General features: G+C 36.7%; 1 protein-coding gene across 6 annotated transcripts in view; it reads right to left on the reverse strand.

Annotated features, from left to right (window-relative positions):
• The window catches only part of LOC100436015 (zinc finger protein 736), a 308,914-nt gene that overhangs the window by 11,558 nt on the left and 276,048 nt on the right, over positions 1–21,308 (reverse strand). For 4 of the 6 annotated variants that reach the window (XM_009242762.4, XM_054560532.1, XM_054560531.1 and 1 more), the window contains exons 2-3: positions 8,732–8,858; positions 8,136–8,231 (exon numbers count right to left, since the gene is read on the reverse strand). In XM_009242762.4, the coding sequence (XP_009241037.3) occupies positions 8,136–8,231; positions 8,732–8,858 (223 nt within the window). Of the gene's footprint in view, positions 1–8,135; positions 8,232–8,731; positions 8,859–14,130; positions 14,183–21,308 lie in introns of all 6 variants that reach the window. The other 2 variants (XM_024241336.2, XM_054560530.1) reach the window with 2 other exon arrangements.

Here is a 21,308-nt window from a genome sequence, read left to right on the forward strand (position 1 = left end):
CAGTGAGCCGAGATCGCGCCACTGCACTCCAGCCTGGGTGACAGAGCGACATTCCATCTCAAAAAAAATAAATAAATAAAAAATAAAATAAATTTTACTTTTCCAAAAAGAAAAAAAAACCCATAAAATTACGTAAGATCTCAAGGGAACATGGAAAGCCTGACAATCTTTAAAAAGAAGAAAAATATTGGAAGCATTATGCTTAACAATTTCCAAACACAAAACAAACCTACAGTAATCAAAGCACTTTGGTACTGGTATAAAGGTAGAACACCAAAGTAATGAAACACAATGCAGCACAGATATAAACTCTTGAATATATGGTCAAGTGAGTTATTTGTACACCATGTTGAAGCATTATCCACAAAAGCCAATAGGTAAAAGCAATTTAAACTTTCCTTACCAAATGAATCGATAAATATAATTTAAAATACAAAAAAGGGAAAATTAATCAGCTTTTTAAAAGCAGGAAATCTTCTAATATCTATTATAAAGACAAATTTTGAAGACAACATGCTAAATTAGTAAGCCAGCCACACACACAAAAATACTGTATGAATCTACTTACATGGAATATCTAAAATAGTTACATCCTTAAACACAGAAAATAGAATGATGTTTGTAAAGGGCCAGACAATGGGAAAAATGAGTAGTGGATTCATGTGTATAGCATATTTCTTTTACAAAAATAAAATGTTCTAAAGATATGTTGCTAAAAATGTCAATATACTTAACAAAGCTGAACTATATAACTGAAAATATTAAAGAGTATACACTTTTTAATTTTTTTAATTTTTATTTTTTAGACAGAGTTTTGCTCTTGAAGCCCAGGCTGGAGTGCAGTGGTGCTGTCTCGGCTCACTGCAACCTCTGCCTCCCAGGTTCAAGTGATTCTTCTGCCTCAGCCTCTGCAGGAGCTGGGATTATAGGCGCACACCACCACACCTGGCTAATTTTATATTTTTACTAGAGACGGGGTTTTGCCATGTTGGCCAGGCTGGTCTTGAACTTCTGACCTCAGGTGATCTGCCCGCCTTCGCCTCCCAAAGTGCAGGGATTACAGGTGTGAGCCACCATGCTCGGCCCTTGTATTTCTTACAATTAAGAATAAAACAATCATTGACTACTAACAAAAAAATTTTTAAAAAAAAGCAAATATACAAGTCATAAAATAGGGGTAATATTTACACAGGCAAACAAACACAGAAATAATTATATTGGCAACATATATATGACTGATCAATATCTGACTTTTGTCCAAACATTGTTTTAATGTGTACAGAGTTGAATTATTGTCATATAAAATTATGATACATAAATAAAAACTAAAAACACAATTAATTAATGTGACATAGCCTACTGTAAAACATAAGCCACTAAAATATAAAATGGTGGAACAAAATCTAACAAAAAAATTAACCAAAAAATATTGAATCAACATAGTGTACTACTAAACAATAATTATTCTAGATAGCCACGCATTTTAACTGTGACTGCACATTCATAAAGAGCACATATTTTGGTATTTTTGTTTAATTTCAACTTTTCCTATAGGTTCAGAGGCCACATGTCTAGGTTTGTTACATGGGTATATTATGTATTGCTAAGGTTTGGGATAACTGCTACTACTACTCAGATAGATAGCACAGTACCCCATAGGTAGCTTTTCAGGCCTTGTCTCTTTCCTCCCTTCCTCCTCTAGTGGTCCCCAGTGTCTATTGTTTTCATTTTTATATCCATGTACACTCAATATTTAGCTCTCACTTATAAGTAAGAACATGCCGTATTTGTCTTTCTGGTTTTTTTCCATTAATTTACTTAAGATAAGGGCTTTCAGCTGCATCAGTGTTGCTACAAAGAACATAATTTTTTTGGCTGTGTAGTATTTCAATGTGTATATAGGTACCACATATTCTTTATCCAATCCACCACTGATGGGCAACTAGAGTGATTTCATGTCATTGCTGTTGAAGACAATAAAGTTTGAATCACTAGTATACAGTGAAAGCAATGACATTTTATAGAAAATGCATTATAATCATTCATAAAAAGCTTTGATGAGAAAATATGAATAGGCACTTAAATAATACTAGACATACTTATTATGTCATTAATGTATAGCTGCTATTTTTGCACAAAATGTAAAGGCAAGGCGACCTTTGGAAGCAAAGCATTACATTACTACATAATATAAACAACATAAATACAGTACAATATGGAATAAAATAAAATAATTAGAAATAAATTTATACAATCACATAGACAAAGTTTGAGAAGAGTTGATGAAAATGCTAGCATCTTTTTGTATGCAGTAAACTTAATCATATAAATCAAAGATTATAATATATGGTGTGCCTATTAATTATCTAGTTCACCTTTTATATAACATATACATTTGAGCACATTACTTCAGAACTTGTGAAATTACAGGCATAGTTGTTACACACAAATCAGAAAGAAAAACATATATATAAGACACAGCCCTAGTAGTCTTCATAGTAAAGAAGATAAAATTATAAAATAATAGTTATTAGGAAATAGGTAACAATTTGGAATTTATTATGTTTATTATGTGCTGGACAGTGTTCTAAGTAACCTATGGTATTAGTGTTTTTAGGAATTCTGTGAGGTGAGTAGATAAAATCAACTATTCCACAGTAAAGGCATTTGTCATATAGAATTTAAATTTCTAAGTCTAGTTCCTACTAAGAAAAATATACTTTTGAAGTGAAATAGATGTTTAGATTTTCTCGTACTTAATCAGATGCTTTGTGCTCTGATAAAAGTTCTCACTTTCATTTTCTGTATGATCAACTGACCGGAAATTATAAAGCAGAAACATATGACATCTGTCCCAGGCCTCTCCCAAATCTCTTAACCAAATCTCCCTACTCCTCTCATAGATGTCTAACATAACACACAGATTTTTAAAAACAGCTCCAAAAATTTGGACAAATTTTCCAGACCCCTCAAAGCAACAGAAGAGCAGTTAGATTATTTAGATCCTTACAGCATAAAAAGGAGTTGTCTCTCACTGTGAATGCACCAGCAGATTAAATGGATAGAAGACTTAAAGAATTCAAAAGCTTAATAAGCATACATCAAAAAATTGTCCTCCATGACAGTAAGAGGCTTTTCAAGAATCCATTCCATTGGAGAATAGCCTCCCAATCCACATTTTAAACTCTTGTTTTCTCCTTCACCTTTGGACCTTTCACATGTGTTATCTGCTAAATCATTCATACCTATCTGAGCGTATGGCTATTCTTTCCACTCGTTTCACATTCCAGTAATACTTTCTATGCTGCAGAAGGTAACCAGGTCTAGCTTAAAGGCTTTCCAACACAACCTTTCTTTCCTTCGACAGCAAATGGTCTAAGTAAAACACAATCAACTCCCAGTATTATCCTCAGGAGAAATCTAAAACAACAGGTCTGTTTAAAGTTCTGATTAGTAGAGTCTGTCTCCCTTAATATGAAAATGATGGAGTAATGAGAATTAGAGTTTGTACCTGCTAGAAGGTGAATGTTGTTATAATACTAGAGGAACTGCCATGCCACAGTCATCTAAGGAAGCAAAAGATTATAGAATCTGACAAGAAAATGAGGAAAAATCTCTTTAACTTAGAAATTACACACAAATTTCAAAGACATAACTGAGAACATGTTTGTGAAGCACTAAAAAATCTATAGCCTGGCTCATTGCTACAGCCATTCTTTAAGCAAGTCTTTAAGTATTAGATTAGACAGCTGTTTTTAAGTTTTCAAATTTCATAAAAGGATCACGTAACATAAAAAAAAAAAGACAGAAAACATACCCCACTTGAAGAAATAAATTTCCAAAACTCAATCCTTAAGAAAAGAAGATCTTTGCATTATCTGACAAAGATGTCGAAATAATGATACTAAGTATGCTCAATAACAAAAATAGAACAAAGATTTAAAAAAAAGAACCCAGTAGAAATTGTGGCAGAAAAATAATTGTTGAAAAATTTTGTAGAGTCACAACAGAATTAATGATCAGAAAACAAAAATCAGAAAACTAAAGACATATTATTTATAAACATTGAGTCATGAAAAAATAAAACAAAAAAAGTTGAAAAACATCAACATGCAATATGTAACTTATTAGATACGATTAAGGAGACCAATGTATTCATGAAAGGAGTCTTTGAAGAAGAATGCAGGGGAAAAGTCATAGAGAGGTTATTTGAAGAAAAAAGGGACTCACTAAGAACTTCCTAAATTTCAAAGTGATGAAAAAAATGCTACCAACCAAGGATACTTAATCTGGGAGAAATTTACTTTAAAAATAAGACAAAAATAAAGACTTTCTAACATGAACCAAAGGTAAGGATGTTCATTACCCCTAGAAAAGTCTTATAAGAACTACTACATGGAGTCCATTATGTTGACAGACATGGTGGTTCACACCTGTAATCCTAGCAACTTTGTAGGCTGAGGCAGAAGAAGAATCATTTTAGGCCGGGAGTTTGAGACCAGCCTGGGTGATATAGTGAGACTCCTTCTCAAAGAAGAGACCTTTACAATAATTTTGTTTTTCAGGGAGAGGGTTTTAAAACCTGCTAGAACTAAAGATTGATTGAAGTCATTTTGAAAAGGCAGGTCCTCATATAGGTGGCAAACTTGAAAACCCTTGGTCTTTGGCTACAGGTCAAGAAATGGTTCAACTATTTTGACTTGACTTAAAATTCTGTAGTGACTCCATAACCATCTCCAGCTCCTTCCAGCCATAGCCTAGGAGTGGTTCTGCATATCCAGAGATCCAGAGAAAGATGCCTATTTGTGGTTATAGCAGTAGGTGTGCAGACCTTGGCCTTTACTGTGCTCTCTGAAACAGTTCAGTGACTCAGTTTCAGCACTGATAGTCACAGTTTGTGGCAAGTTCTGCCAACCTAAGTACTCAAAGAGTTACTTGGGGAAATCTTGCCACATACTCAGTAAGAAACACACATCAGGCACACCATATACCAGCCGTACTGCAGAACACTGCCCTAGTGCTGGCCCTACAGATCAAAGTCCTAAAGGCAATTCAGTCTGCCAAGAAATAAGACAGGATTAACAACTACCCAGGCTCCTGGTAACAAATCCACTAAAGGCAAACTCCACAACAGACCAAGAAACAGCCATGTGACCCACGTATAACCCCTCTCCACTGCATACCCAAGAAGATTCTATCAGCTAATTGACCCAAGAGAAGATTTGTACTTGCTGAGAGCAGTCTATAAAATCGGAAAATTTAGATTCAATAAATGCCCTATTAAAATTTTAGTAAAATTTTTCAAAGTAATAGAAAATTCAATCTTAAAATTTATATGGAATTACAAGAAACACTGAATATCTAAAGCAGTTTTGAGGATTAAAAACAAAGCTGGGGCATTATACTTTCTGATTTTAAACTACATCTGAAGACTACTGTAATAAAAACAGGATGATGTGTGCATAAAAATGCACACCAATATCAGTGGAGCAGAATGGAGAGCCCAGAAACAAATCCATCCTTGTAAGATCAACTCATCTTTGACACTGAGCCACTGAGAATGCATAATGCAGAAAGTATAGTCTCTTCCACGCTTGGGGCTGGGAAAACTGAATATCCACAAGTAAAAGAATAAAATTAGACCACTTTTCTTACAATATTTAAAAATTAACTAAATATAAAATAAGGACTCTAATGAATGACATAAATTATTAATGATCTTAAAAGAAAACATATGAAGAAACCTTAATATTGGTCTTGAAGTGAATTTTTGGATATGACAGCAAAAGTACAGCAAGGAAAGCAAATATAAACAAATTAAACTGCATCAAACTAACACACTTCTGTAGAACCAAGAAAAAATAGAATAAGAAAACCATATCTGATAAGTGGTTAGTATCAAAAATATATAAGAAACTCATGCAAATAAAAGGCAACAACTATAATAGTAATAATAACAAAATTTAAAAATAAGCCAAGGACTAAATAAATGTTTACAAATGAAAACATACAGTTGGGCAACAGGTATGTAGAAAGGTGCTCAATGTCACCAATCCGGCAGATGCAAATTAAATTCATTGTGAGATATTACTTTATACCCGTTAGGACTGCTAATATCAAGAAGATGATTTATAACAAGTGTTGACAAGAATATATTAAAGAAAAGATGCTGTACAATTTTGGTGACATGCAATTTTTTAGAGACATTATGAAATTTAGTATGTAGGTTCTTTTAAAAATTTTTTAATAGTACTACTATACAATTCAGCTATCTCATTTCTGCATATACAATAAATTTACTGTCTCAAAGAAATACCTGCGCCTCCATGTTCACTGAAACATTTTTCACAATTCTCAAGATATGAAATCAATCTAAAGTGTTTGTGGAAACTGACTGCACACAAAAAAACATGGTATATATACAAAATAGAATATTATTCAGCCATAAAAAATAATAAAACCCTGCCATTTCTACAACATGGATGGACCTAGATGACGTTATGCCAAGTGAAACATCACAGAAACAGACAAATACTGTATGATCTCACTTCTATGGAGAATATAATAAGGTTGGACTCCTAGAAGAAGAGAGTATAGAGGTGAGTGCTAGGCCCTGGAGGTGGAGAAAATGGAGTATGTTGTTCAAATGGTACAAATTTTCAGTTAAAAGACAAACAAGTTATGGTAACCTAAGGTACAGGTTTATGACTACCGAAAGTAATACTGTTACGTATGCTGAAAATTTGCTGAGACATCTTAATTGTTCTCACTACAAAAAAGGTAACTTGTAAGGTCATAGTGTTTGTTCATTAATTTGATTGTATTAATCATTTCTTTATGTATACACATATAAAATCAATACATTGTAAACAATACATAGGTATTCAATTATTATTTGTGAAAAAATTTGCGTTACTGGGATTATATGTGTGTCATACACATGCGTATATAAATGTGTTTATATATATACATATGAATGACACAATCACAGTAAGCTTCATACTAAATAAAACCACAAAATGATGTCATTTAAAATAAAGTTAAAATTGAGAGTTTAATATGTACTCAGCAGGCTGGGCACAGTGGCTCATACCTGTAATCCCAGCACTTTGGGAGGCCAAGGCAGGCAGATTACCTGAGGTTGGGAGTTCGAGACCAGCCTGACCAATATGGAGAAACCCCGTCTCTACTAAAAATACAAAATTAGCCGGGTGTGGTGGCACATGCCTGTAATCCCAGCTACTAGGGAGGCTGAGGCAGAAGAATCGCTTGAACCTGGGAGGCGGAGGTTGCAGGGAGCCGAGATCGTGCCATTGCACTCCAGCTTGGGCAACAAGAGCAAAACTCTGTCTCAAAACAAAAAACAAAAAACAAAAAAAAAATATACTCAGCAATGTTTTAAGCTCCCCAATGACATAGTATATTTAATAAACGTATGAAGTAGATACAGTGAACTATATTACATACAGTTGAGGAATGTGGCCGTATTTACCAACATTTGTTTATATGAAAAGAATAACATTTGAAGTAACACAATTTTAGAGTTTGTTTCATTTAGGGAGATGCTTAGTGTTTTGATATAATTACTGAGTATAAATTTCTGTAAAATCACGTTTGCAGGCTCCATAGAATAGAGAATTATAAAGCAGGAAGCACACATCTTTTTGTGGTGTTCCTGGGATTTCTGATCCAAATTGTAATATCACCAAAACTTATATATTTAGACATTATCCAAAAACAGAACTTAAAAAAATGGTTTAATATAGAGTTTCTGAAAAATACAGATATTGCTGTTTCCCCAAAGCAATGGAAAAGCAGTCAAATCACACATTTTCTGTCAAGCCATGAAAGACTTCATTATTGCTGTAAACTAAAAACAAAACAAAACAAAAAACAAAACACACACACACACACACACACACACACATATTACTGAAGGGGAAGTACAGTGCTTGGAAAATTCACAAGAATGGGACAAAAAATGTCCCTATGTTAAAGCAAGAGAAAGAAATGAAGGTTTCTCAGAAACCATTTCCACTGGAGCAGAGCTTCTGGAAGCATGTTTAAAGGTCTGGCTTTCTCCTTGACATTGGGATCCATCATTTGTGTCATTTGCTTCATTCACTCCCACCTACCTGGGTGTTTGGCTACTGTCTTCTGTCTCTTCACTTTCCAGGGCTCTTTTCTTTGCTCCAGACAGGTCATCAAGTCTGGCTTAAAGATAGCAAGACCTGTTTTATTAGAAAAAAATAACATGACTCTTGCTAGGATAATCTGATTACCAATCTAGTACTATGCTCAGTAGAGAAGAGAGAACATTATAGAAGACTCTAGAAAATTAATTTCAATATACTGTTTCCTAACAGAAACTTTAGAATATTTAGAAAGTATTTTAAATTTGTGGTTCTTAGCTCTATTACCCAGTAATACTGAATCAAAAATCAGCTGTGAAAATTGCATTTTTAGGTGTGGGTAACTATTCTATGCTACTAAATTTCTGATATTACCACTAATTTAGACTGAAGTATACAGATGAGCTCAAAAAAGGGAAAGATTAATGTTAAGATGAAACATCTTGAAGATTATATTTTCTACCTCAACAGATACCCAATTTTTTCTTTTTGAAGCAGGATTCTGAAACTCATTTATGCAAAGCAGAACCTCCAAAAAAACCAGAAGAAAATAAAATATTTAATGTAGAATATGAGTTGTATATTGAAGTTATTCTCACCCAAGGAGACCAGGTTTCCATAGTTCTCTAACATCACATCCCTATACAAACGCTGCTGAGCAGAGTCCAGGCATTCCCACTCTTCTGGGGAGAATTCTACAGCCACATCCCTGAATGTCAACACTCCCTGGAAAACAAAACATATTTACCAAGCGACCATAGAAAGAATTCTTGATTTGACATCAGGTGAAATGAGAATAAAGAGAGCTGGTTCTGACTTATATGAGTTACTGGAGTTATCCAATAGGATACTTTCTAGCACAGAAATATTCTCTAGTGTATTTTTAACTCTGAGAAAAGATGGCATAAGATCATGAAACCAGTGTATGTGCAATACTTTTCTTGATGATACAGTATAAAATAAAGGACATTAACAAAGGCATGTACATTTCTTAATGCTACATTTACATAATACAAGAAAAGTTGTCTACAGTTCCCATATGGAAACTTCACGGTGAGTTAAAAGCATACTTCTCAAATCTTATTGTGTATAGCAATGAACAGGAGATCTTGTTAAAACCTAGATTTTGACTCTGAAGATCTAGGGTAAAGCTTGAGTTTCCAAATTTGTAAGAAGTTTGCCAGTGGTATTGTTGCTTCTGGCCCAAGGAGAATATTTTGTCAAAAATTCAGTAAGTGGCACAGCCTAGGTTTTTAGTTTATTTGACCAGTAAAGAAAGACGAGAGCCTTCATTTTCCATAGCAAGCGATACGCAAAGAGAAGGTAGGAAGAAAGAAGAGCTATCAGATTAAACGTGGCTTAATCTTGTTTTTGCACATCACTTGATAAACTCCCCAAGGTACCTATTAATAGAGAAAAATAATTAACTGTAGAGTGAAAAATATCTGTCAGAGAGCATATTTACCAAGTAAATAAATTAAGATCAACTATATTAAAAGAAATTTGTTATCAGGTGCTGATTAACAAAGAAGGATACAAGACTACTGTGCTAATATTAACATTAACACAAAAAAGGGTCAACTTAATCTAGTCATGAAGAAACATCAGTTTTAGGCAAAATGTAAGCTACAAATATCTCCCATGTTCTGTAATCTCTAATTTTTGGCTAAACTTTATTTTCTTTTTAAACTTTAAGCTCTGGGATACATGTGCAGAATGTGCAGGTTTGTTACACAGGTATACATGTGTCATGGTGGATTGCTGCAACTATCAACCCGTCATCTAGGTTTTAAGCCCTACATGCATTAGGTATTTGTCCTATTGCTCTCCCTCCCCTTGCCCCCATCTGCTGACAGGCCCTGGTGTGTGATGTTTCCCTCCCTGTGTCCATGTGTTCTCACTGTTCAAATCCTACTTATGAGTGAGAACATGTGGTGTTTGGTTTTCTGTTCCTGTGTTAGTTTGTTAGTTTGCTGAGAATGATGGTTCCAGCTTCATCCATGTCCCGGCAAAGGACATGAACTCATTCTTTTTTATGGCTGCATAGTATTCCATGGTGTATATGTGCCACATTTTCTTTATCCAGTCTATCATTGATGGGCATTTGGGTTGGCTGCAAGTCTTTGCTATTGTAAATAGTGCTGCAATAAACATACATGTGCATGTGTCTTTATAACAGAATGATTTATAATCCTTTGGGCATATACCCAGTAATGAGATTGCTGGGTCAAATGGTATTTCTGGTTCTAGATCCTTGAGGAATCACCACACTGTCTTCCACAATGGCTGAACTAATTTACACTCCCACCAACAATGTAAAAGCATTCCTATTTCTCCACATCCTCGCCAGTATCTGTTTCCTGACTTTTTAATGCTTGCCATTCTAACTGGTGTGATAGTATCTCATTGTGGTTTTGATTTGCATTCCTCTAATGACCAGTGATGATGAATTTTTTTTATGTTTGTTGGCTGCATAAATGTCTTCTTTTGAGAAGTGTCTGTTCACATCCTTCACCCACTTTTTGATGGGGTTGCTTTTTTCTTGTAAATTTGTTTAAGTTCCTTGTAGATTCTGGGTATTTGCCCTTTGTCAGATGCATAGATTGCAAAAATTTTCTCCCATTCTGTAGGCTGCCTGTTCACTCTGATGACAGTTTCTTTTGCTATGCAGAAGCTCTTTACCTTAATTAGATCCCATTTGTCAATTTTGGCTTTTGTTGCCATTGCCTTTGGTGTTTTAGTCATGAAGTCTTTGCCCATGCCTATGTCCTAAACAGTACTACCTAGGTTTTCTTCTAGAGTTTTCATGGTTTTAGGTTTTACATTTAAGTCTTTAATCCATCTTGAGTTAATTTTTGTATAAGGTGTAAGGAAGGGTGGTCCAGTTTCTGTTTTCTGCATATGGCTAGCCAGTTTTCCAAGCACCATTTATTAAATAGGGAATCCATTCCCCATTGCTTATTTTTGTCGGTTTGTCAAAGATAAGATGGTTGTATATGTGTGGTGTTATTTCTGAGGCCTCTGTTCTGTTACATTGGTCTATATATCTGTTTTGGTACCAGTACCATGCTGTTTTGGTTCCTGTAGCCTTGTAGTATAGTTTCAAGTCAGGTAGCGTGATGCCTCCAGCTTTGTTCTTTTGGCTTAGGACTGTGTTGACTATATGGGCTCTTTTTTGGTTCCATATGAAATTTAAAGTATTTTTTTCTAATTCTGCGAAGAAAATCAATGGTAGCCTGATGGGAATAGCATCGAATCTATAAGTTACTTTGGGTAGTATTGCCATTTTCATGATATTGATTCTTCCTATCCATGAGCATGGATTTTTTTTTTTTTTTTTTCCCATTTGTGTCCTCTTTTATTTCCTTGCTTTAGCATCCTAGAGAGGAAGTCTCTTCTATTTTTTATTCAGAACTTTCTGAGTTATCCTGGGCAATAAAGACCATTCTCATTAAATGTGCATTTTTATAAGCAGTTTTGCATAGATTTAATGGAAGCTAAACAGTACATGGTCTCCTTCTTCACTGATAACCAAAGACCTGATCCCATCTCAAACAGGAATCTTGGGCCTCCACACCTTTCCATGTTCGACAGCCACAAAAGAAACATTTGTAATGTTGCAGGTATAAATTCATGGTGACGATTTTTTCACTGCTTATTAAAAGCTGGGATGTAGGGAATAAGGAGAAGGCTCTGGTACATAATGAAAAAGTATTTCTCAGAGCCCCTTGACTATCATGAGAATAAAAAGTGAAAAAGGAGTTAAACTGATAAGGCAAAACATCACAAGCAGCGTGTTGTAGGAAGTCAGGGACCCTGAACGGAGGGAACAGCTGGAGCCATGGCAGAGGAACACGAATTGTGAAAATTTCATGGACATTTATCAGTTCCCAAATAATACTTTTGTAATTTCTTATGCCTGTCTTTACTTTAATCTCTTAATATGTTATCTTTGTAAGCTGAGGATGTACGCCACCTCAGGACCACTGTGATAATTGTGTTAACTATACAAATTAATTGTAAAACATGTGTGTTTAAACAATATGAAATCATTGCACCTTGAAGAAGAACAGAATAATAGCGATTTTTAGGGAACAAGGGAAGACAACCATAAGGTCTGAGTACCTGCGGGGTCGGGCAAAAAGAGTCATATTTTCCTTCTTGCAGAGAGCCTATAAACGGGCATGCAAGTAGGAGAGATATCGCTAAATTCTTTTCCTAGCAAAGAATATTAATATTAATACCCTGGGAAAGGAATGCACTCCTGGGGGGAGGTCTATAAACGGCAGCTCTGGGAGTGTCTATCTTGTGTGGTTGAGATAAGGACTGAGATACACCCTGGTCTCCTGCAGTACCCTCAGGCTTATAAGGGTGGGGAAAAACTCCACCCTGGTAAATTTGTGGTCAGACTGGTTCTCTGCTCTTGAAACCTGTTTTCTGTTGTTTAAGATGTTTATCAAGACAATACGTGCACAGCTGAACCCAGACCCTTATCAGTTCTGTTTTGCCTTTTGTCCTGTTCCCTCAGAAGCATGTGATCTTTGTTCTGCTTTTTGCCCTTTGAAGCATGTGATCTTTGTACCTACTCCCTGTTTTACACCCCCTCCCCTTTTGAAACCCTTAATAAAAACTTGCTAGTCTGAGACTCAGGTGGGTATCACAGTCCTACTGATATGTGATGTCACCTCTGGCTGCCCAGCTGTAAAATTCCTCTTTTTGTACCCTTTCTCTTTATTTCTCAGCCGGCCAACACTTATGGAAAATAGAAAGAACCTATGTTGAAATATTGGGGGCAGGTTCCCCTGAGAGTAGAGAAGTAAACATTTGCAAGTTCTACACACATGATATTTCGGAAGAAAAAGTGGACACAGTCTCTGACCTGAGACACATTCACCTCAGAATAAGCCATTTCTTTCTTTTTCTCCTTCTCTGTGATCCCTTCCCAGGTGTGATTATCTGCACAAATTACACCTGTTTCTTGAGAATATGCCTTTGAAGCATGAGCAAAACTCCTTCCCCTGAAACCACCACACCCACAGGCAGAAGGACCTAGAATTGCAGATAAAGTCTGCCTTTGTCCTTTATCACAAGAGAGGTTCAGAACCAGTAAAGTCCTACATAAAAACCAAAATGTGAGTTTCCCCTTTCCAACACTCAGTTGCCTTTCTCTGCCACAGATGCCAGAAATTTCTACTGCAGCAATGGGAATATGGGCCACACTGACCTGCCCCTACCAAACCCACGCAGAGCAGTCTCTATGATCTTCATTTGGAACTAAAGCTAAACTCACCTCTCGTGAATGTATCTGAAAGCACTCATGATTGACCCTGGGCTCACCTTAGCCTCACATGTGGCACTTAATTCAAACAACATGGCTGCAGGGGGGAAGTGGAGCAAGACGACTAAATAGCACCCTCCAGCAACCATCCCCCGGATAAAACACCAATTAGAATGACTATCCAAATAAGAAGCATCTTTATAAGAGCAAAAAACTCTGGGGAGTGATCACAGGACCTAGTTTTAGCATCAAATCAAAGAGGCAGTGAAGAGGGTAAAAAAGAAAGCCGTTAATTGCCAGCAGCAGCCCTCCTCCATTCCCTGGCAGTGCAGCTCGGCAGAGAGAGAAAATCCATGTGCTTACAGAAGGGAGAGTGTGGTGACTGTGAGACTGTCCAGTAAAACTCAGTGCTGCCCGTCATAGCAGAAAGCAGCATGGGGCAGAATTCAGCCAGAGCCTACAGAGGGAGCACTCAGACTAGCGCTAGTCAGAGAGGAATTGTCCATTTCAGTAATCAAAACCTGAGTTTCAGGTAGCCCCACCACCATGGGTTAAAGCACTCTGGGGTTCTAAATAAACTTGAAAGTCTAAGCCACTGGGACTGCAACTCCTGGGCAAATCCTGGTGCTTTGCTAGGCTCATAGCCAGAAAACTTGAAGTGCATGTGACCTTGTGAGATGCCAAATGGGATGGCCAAGAAAGTGCCTGCATTACACTTACCCTAGGCACAGGCAGTGCAGTTCACAGCTCCAGGAGAAAATCTTTCTTTCTACTTGAGGAAAGGGGAGAGAAGAGTTAAAAAAAACTTTGTCCTGCAACTGGGACATCATCTCAGCCACAGTAGAATACAGCACCAGAAAAAGCCCTGAGGCCCCTATTCTAGGACTTAGTTCCTGAGTGACAGTTCTGGACACACCCTGGGCCAGAAGAGAACACACTGCCTTGAAGGGAAGGTACCAGTTCTGGCAGGATTCATCACCTGCTGAGTAAAGAGCCCTTGGGCCTTGAATAAACATCAGCAGTAACCAGTAAGCAGTAACTTGCTGCAGCCCTTCCGCGGGTGAGACCCAGTGCAGTGCAATCCAAGCTGCGGCAGCCATGTGGAGAGATTCCTGCTTGAGGAAAAGACAGGGAAGAAGAGACTTTGTCTTGAAGCTTGATTACCAGCTCAGCCATGGTGGGGTAGCCGTAACAAGATAGCTCCTGAGGTCTCTGATTTCATGCCTTGGCTCCTGGATGACATTTCTGGAACCACCCTAGGTCAGAAAAAAACCCACTTCCCGGCCGGGCGCGGTGGCTCACGCCTGTAATCCCAGCACTTTGGGAGGCCGAGGCGGGCGGATCACGAGGTCAGGAGATCGAGACCATCCTGGCTAACACGGTGAAACCCCATCTCTACTAAAAAATACAAAAAAATTAGCCAGTGCAGTGGTGGGCGCCTGTAGTCCCAGCTACTTGGGAGGCTGAGGCAGGCGAATGGTGGGAACCTGGGAGGCGGAGCTTGCAGTGAGCCAAGATCACGCCACTGTCTGGGCTACAGAGCGAGACTCTGTCTCAAAAACAAAAAAACAAAAAAACAAACAAAAAAACCCACTTCCCTGAAGCCAAAGAAGCAGGCCTGGCAGAGTTCACCACATGCTGACCGAAGATCCCTTAGGTCTTCAGTGGATATTCAGCAGTAGCCTAGCAGTACTTGTTGTGGACTCTGGGTGGTGGTGGTCATGGAGAGTGGCTTCTTATGCTTGATAAAGGAGAAAAAAGAGTAGGAAGGATGTTGTCTCATGGCCTCGGTGCCAGCTAAGCCATAGCAGAATAGGGCACCAAGTAGATTCCTAAGGCTTCTGACTCCATGTTCTTGCTACCAAATGGCATTTTGCTACCCCCAGCCCAGAGCACACTGCCCTGAAAGAAAGGACATGAGCCTGGCTGGATTCACCACCTACTGAAGAGAACTTGGGTCTTGAGTGAACATCAGCAGTACCTAGGTAGTGGTCACTGTGGGCCTTATGTGAGAGCCAGTCCTGTGCTAGCTTTGGGTCTGACTTAGTGTAGTCCTAGTGATGGTGGCCACAGGGGTGCTTGTGTTACACCCACCCCAGCTCCAGGCAGCTTAGCATGGAGAGAGAGATTCCATTTATTTGGCAGAATGTAAAAAAATAGAAAAAGAGTCTGCCTGGTAACCCAGAGACTCTCTTGGTTCTTACCTAAGACCACCAAAGTGGTACCTCTACAAGTCTGCAAGGATCACAGTGTTATTCAGGTTGGGGTGTCCCCTAATGCAGATATGACTGCAATGATCAAAGACTTAGATTACAACACTCAATTCCCTTTGAATACTTGGAAAGCCTTTCTAAGAAGGACAGGTATTAAAAAGCCCAGAATGCAAAAACTAAAATAAATACCTAACTCATTAATGCCCAGACTTCAATGAACATCCACAAAAATTAAGACTATTCAGGAAAACACAACCTCATTAAATGAGCTAAATAAGGCACTAGTGTGCAAATCCTGAGACAGAGATATGTAACCTTTCAGACAGGAAATTCAAAGAAGCTCAGCAAAATTCAAAATAACAAAAAAAAAAAAAAGGAAGAAAAAGAAATTCAGAATCTGATCCAATAAACTTGATAAATTGATTAAAATCATTTTGAAGAATCAGGCAAAAATTCTGGTGCTGAAAATTCAAAAGACATTGAAGAATGCATTAGAGTCTCTCAACAGCAGAACTGATCAAGCAGAAGAAAGAATTAGTGAGTTTGAACACAGATTATTTGAAAAGATACAGTCAGATGAGACCAAAAAAAAAAAAAAAAATAGCCTCAAGAGGGCAACTCTAAGAAATATGGCCTTAAAGAGGAGGTAAAGAAAAAGTTCTGGGTAGAAGTTTATTCAAAGGGATAACTAGAACTTCCCATACCTAAAAAAACATTATTAATATTCAAGTACAAGAAGGTTATAGAATACCAAGCACAATTCACTTAAATATGACTACCTAAGTTTTTTGTTTTGTTTTGTTTTTTGTTTTTTTTTTTTTTTAGACAGAGTCTCGCTCTGTCGCCCAGGCTGGAGTGCAGTGGCACAATCTCGGCTCACTGCAAGCTCCCCCTCCCGGGTTCACGCCATTCTCCTGCCTCAGCCTCCCAAGTAGCTGGGACTACAGGCGCCCGCCACCACGCCCGGCTAATTTTTTGTATTTTTTAAGTAGAGATGGGGTTTCACAGTGTTAGCCAGGATGGACTCGATCTCCTGACCTCATGATCTGCCCGCCTCAGACTCCCAAAGTGCTGGGATTACAGGCGTGAGCCACCGTGCCTGGCTGACTACCTGAAGATCTTTAATAAAACTCTCAAAGGTCAAAGATAAAGGATTCTAAAAGCAGCAAGAGAAAAGAAACAAATAACATTCAAACAAGCACCAATATGTTTGACAGTGGACTCTTCAGTGGAAATCTTACAGGCCAGAACTTTTATCCTAGAATAATACATCCAGCAAAAATATCCTTCTACCATAAAAAAAAAAAAAAAGACAAACAAGCTGAGAGATTTTATTAATACCCCCATACCTGTCCCACAAAAATTGCTAAAGGCAGTTCTTCAATCTAAATGAATAGGACATTAATGAGCAATAAGAAAACATGTGGTACAAAACTCACTGGTAATATGAAGGACACAGACAAAGACAAAATTTCTAGTACTATAAATGTGGTGTGTAACTATTCATATTTTGAGAAGACTAAAAGATTAGTCTATAATTACTTGTAATTATGAAAAGTAATAACTCTTTCTCTACCTCCTTAACGCCATAACTCATATTTCTACTTTTGAGGCACTTATAGTTATTAAAAATACTAACCACAAGTTTAAGACACAGACAGTATAAGATATAAATACAAACAATAAAATGTTAAAAAATTGGGAGATAAACTGTAGTTTTTATTAGTTTCCTCTTTGCTTTCTTGTTTGTTCATTTTTACAATATGTGTTAAGTTGCCATCAGTTTAAAATAATAGGTTATAAGATGTGATTTGCAAGCCTCATGGTAACCTCAAATTAAAAACCTGTAATAGACACACATACATAAAATCAAAAAATTAAAACGTACCACTAGAAAAAATCATCTTTACTAAAAGACAGACAGGATGAATGGGAGAGCGAAAAGGCGAGCGAAAAGACCACAAAACAGCAAGAAAGCAGGTAACAGAATGGCAGGTGTAAGTCTTTATTTATTAATAACAACACTTAATATAAATTAATTCCCCGATCAAAAGACACAAATTGGCCAAATGAGTTAAAACAAACAAACAAACAAAAACCAAGACCTGACAATTTGTTTCTTACAAGACACACACTTCACCTATGAAGACACAGAAAGACTGAAAATAAAGGGATAGAAAAAGATATTTCATGCAAATGGAAACCAAAAGAGGAGGAATAGCTATGTTAAACAAAACAGACTTTAAGACAAAAACTATAAAAAGAGACAACAAAAGTTATTATAATAAAGTGGCCAATTCAGCAAGAGAATACAACAACTGCAAATTTATATGCACCTAACATACAGGAAGCAAATATTAGAGATAAAGACAGAGAGATCAACCCCAATACAACAGAGACTTTGAACAGTAGACAGATCATCCAGATAGTAAAATCAACAAATAAACATTGAACTTAATCTGGACTATGAACCAAATAGACCTAATAGAAATTTACAAAGCATTTCATCAAAAAGCTACAGAATACAAATGCTACACTTCAGCCCCTGGATTATTCTCAAGGATGGACCATAAGCTAGGTCACAAAATAACTCTTAAAATAATCTCCCCCCATATAAGATTATATCAAGTATTTTCTCTGATGATGATAGAATAAAACTAGTAATCACTAACAGAAAAAACTTTGGAAACTATACAAACACAGAGAAATTAAAATATGCTCCTGAATGACTAGTAGGCCAATAAGGAATTTAAGAAAAAAATTTAAAATGTTCTTGAAACAAATGAAAATGAAAACATAAGAAAACTATGAATACAATGAAAGAAGTACTAAGGTTTATAGCAGTAAGTGCCTACATCAAAAAAAGTTAAAAAAAATCTCCAAATAAACTATTGATGTATCATACAGAACTAGAAAAGTGCAAACCAAACCCAAAATTAGAAGGAAAAAATTAAAACTATAGCAGAAATAAATGAATATAAAAACAAAAATTCAAAAGAAACATAATGAAAAGTTAGTTTTTTGAAAAGATAAAATTTACAAAACATTAGCCCATTGGCTAAAGATTTGGGATTCAGGTTCCCATGGTGTTGGAATTACTCTCAGGTCTGAAGGTGCCAAGTGCATTGAAAGATGGAGCTGGAATGGCTGATTCTCTGCTGTGAAGCTATTTTTCTACAAATCTGGCTGAAGTGCTCTGGAAGGGACTGTATATTAAAAATACGCAGATAAATATTCTGCCTGCAGATTTTGGGGCAAGCCAAAGAGAGAAAAGCCTCTGTGAACTAAAGCCTTGTGTGTACCTCCTGTGTTTATATCCTGTCTGGTAATTCTGTACAGTGTTTGGAAAACATAATTAAAAACAAAATTATCTCCAACTTCAGAGACACTCTAAAATGGCAGAAGAGAAAGAAAATTGTTTTTTTTACATAATTAAACCACAATGTGATATCCATCATAGGCAATCTGCTGAGATTACAAAAGCAGAAATAAAAATCACCATATTTAGTCTTTAAGTAGAAGACTTAACAGCATAATTTGTCATATATAGTTCATCCTAAATTAACTGGGTAATTGAGAAGCCTATATGTATATTGGGTATAGTCAATGAAAATTTAAATTGGCTATATTCAAAAGCAAAATAAGCTTTCCTTGGCTTCATAATATTTTATGAAGTCACCTACTGTAGGACAGAAGGGTAATCCATTTACATTTCAATGCAATAGTTTCCAGGTCCTAGAGAAAGACATTTCTAAGTTAAAAAGGCTGACAAAGTCCTATTTACCTATTTAAATGATGTACATATATTTAATAGACACACAAAATAAATTTACATATAAATTTTTCTAAAATTATTTTTTAAAAGGAGAGCAAAATGTCTTCTTTTATCTTCAAGTTTGATAATTTAAGTCTGGTATTTCTAATTTTTATTTGCCCTTACAACAGCCAAGTCTAAGGCCATGACCTTGAACTCACGGATATCTGATTTCCAGTAGGCATTTGAATCAGGCACCTGAGGAGTGGCATTGGGTACAATTTGTTCACATGAAAGAGGGTTTAGTCAGGAAGTAAAGGCAGAACAAAGATGCTATGAAGGACTGTTAATCTGAAATAATCTGAATAATCAATAAAGCCTCAAAATCCAATTTTAGAGTTTATTCAAATGAAAAGCTAGAAATAGTCATCCAGGAGACAAAAGCTCTAGTGAAATGAGATGAGTGCTTCATAGGTGAAAGTTAAGTTCTTATTTCTACAGGCAAAAAACAAATTTAACAAGACTACAACAGTTTCTATACAAGGCTGGCTTAAGATTTACAAAAAATTAATTGGTTACAGTGTATTTTTCCAACTTTTTTTTTTTTTACAACTGGTTTTTCTTTCCTTTTCAACCTAAGCATGTATTTAACATTTCATCTTAAGACAATGCAATAGCCATAGGTAAGAGGGAGGTTAATCTATAACGAAAGTCGATAGTGAAGGGGAAAGAGGTCTTCCATGGGGCACTTCGGCCATTTACAACACCTGACAAAAGAATGCAGATGTAGAAGTAGGTGTAATCCATAAACAGAAAAACAAAGGTTACAGCTGCCTTGTTACTGCTGCCTGTCATATTACCCAGCTTTTATACTTACATTCCTTTAAGGCCCAGAATAATTTAGAGTATCAAACAGCTTAAATTTTGAATTATTTAGTTTCATAGGACCTATGGGCAGGGGAAAGTCCAGAGTTAGTGGAAAGACTAAATTTGTGCTACAGATAGTGACTCAGAAAGGGTTAGGCTCTGGCTTACTTCTGTGTCTATACAGGTAGAAGAGACTATGATCAGGTGACTCAGAAGCCCAGTTGACTGGACAGAGCAGGTTGTTGGCACAGATTTAGGGTCTGGGGACAGGGATAAGTCTAAAGTCCTCTAGGCACTTGTATCTGGCTGAAAACTCTAGGAGTAAAGAAAATGTGGATGCAATTTGTAAGCATGGAGATTAGTCCTAAGAGGGTTGTGAGCACATTATTATGTAGTGTGCATGTGTCCAGGGGGGCAAAATCACATACCGGTAGCTAAATGGGAGAAGGAGTCTGCCCTCATAACTCACTTCCTATGTGTCCTCAGTTCCTGTTGACCTTGGGAGAAACATGGAATCACAGAACAATTTACAGTGTGACAGTCTGTGTGCAGTAGAGCAGAACCTCCCTTTTCTGAGACACCTGGAGTCTCCCTTCAGCCCAGGGCCTGCCTGACACTTGCTGAGTAACTCACAGGCACGCACATGTCCTTGACTCCTCTTAGGTTATTTGTAGTAGATGATTGACTCAAGTGTCAAAAACATGAGCAAAACAACTCTATTTCCTTTTGAGTAACCCAGGGCATATTGTCAGAAATTAATATAGCATCGGCATGAAGATATTTTTATCCCAGCTTTGTTGGAAAATGAACAAATTAAAACAAATCAGCAACAATGGATATGTGGTAGGAATAGATGGAAGCCTTTGACAATTATGCCATGAATCCATATTTTATAATATGTAAGTAATAAAGCAGAATATAACTGCATTAAGAGATAAGATTATGTTTTCAAATAGTTTGTATGTGTTTACTATGAATTTCTGTACCACAAATACCCCCTGCGTTTAGGTATTTATTTTTTGACTTTAAAAAAAAAATCAACTTTTAAGTTCCAGGGTACACAT

Source organism: Pongo abelii, chromosome 6 (assembly GCF_028885655.2).
Source record: "Pongo abelii isolate AG06213 chromosome 6, NHGRI_mPonAbe1-v2.0_pri, whole genome shotgun sequence".
In the NCBI taxonomy this organism is placed as follows: Eukaryota; Metazoa; Chordata; class Mammalia; order Primates; family Hominidae; genus Pongo; species Pongo abelii.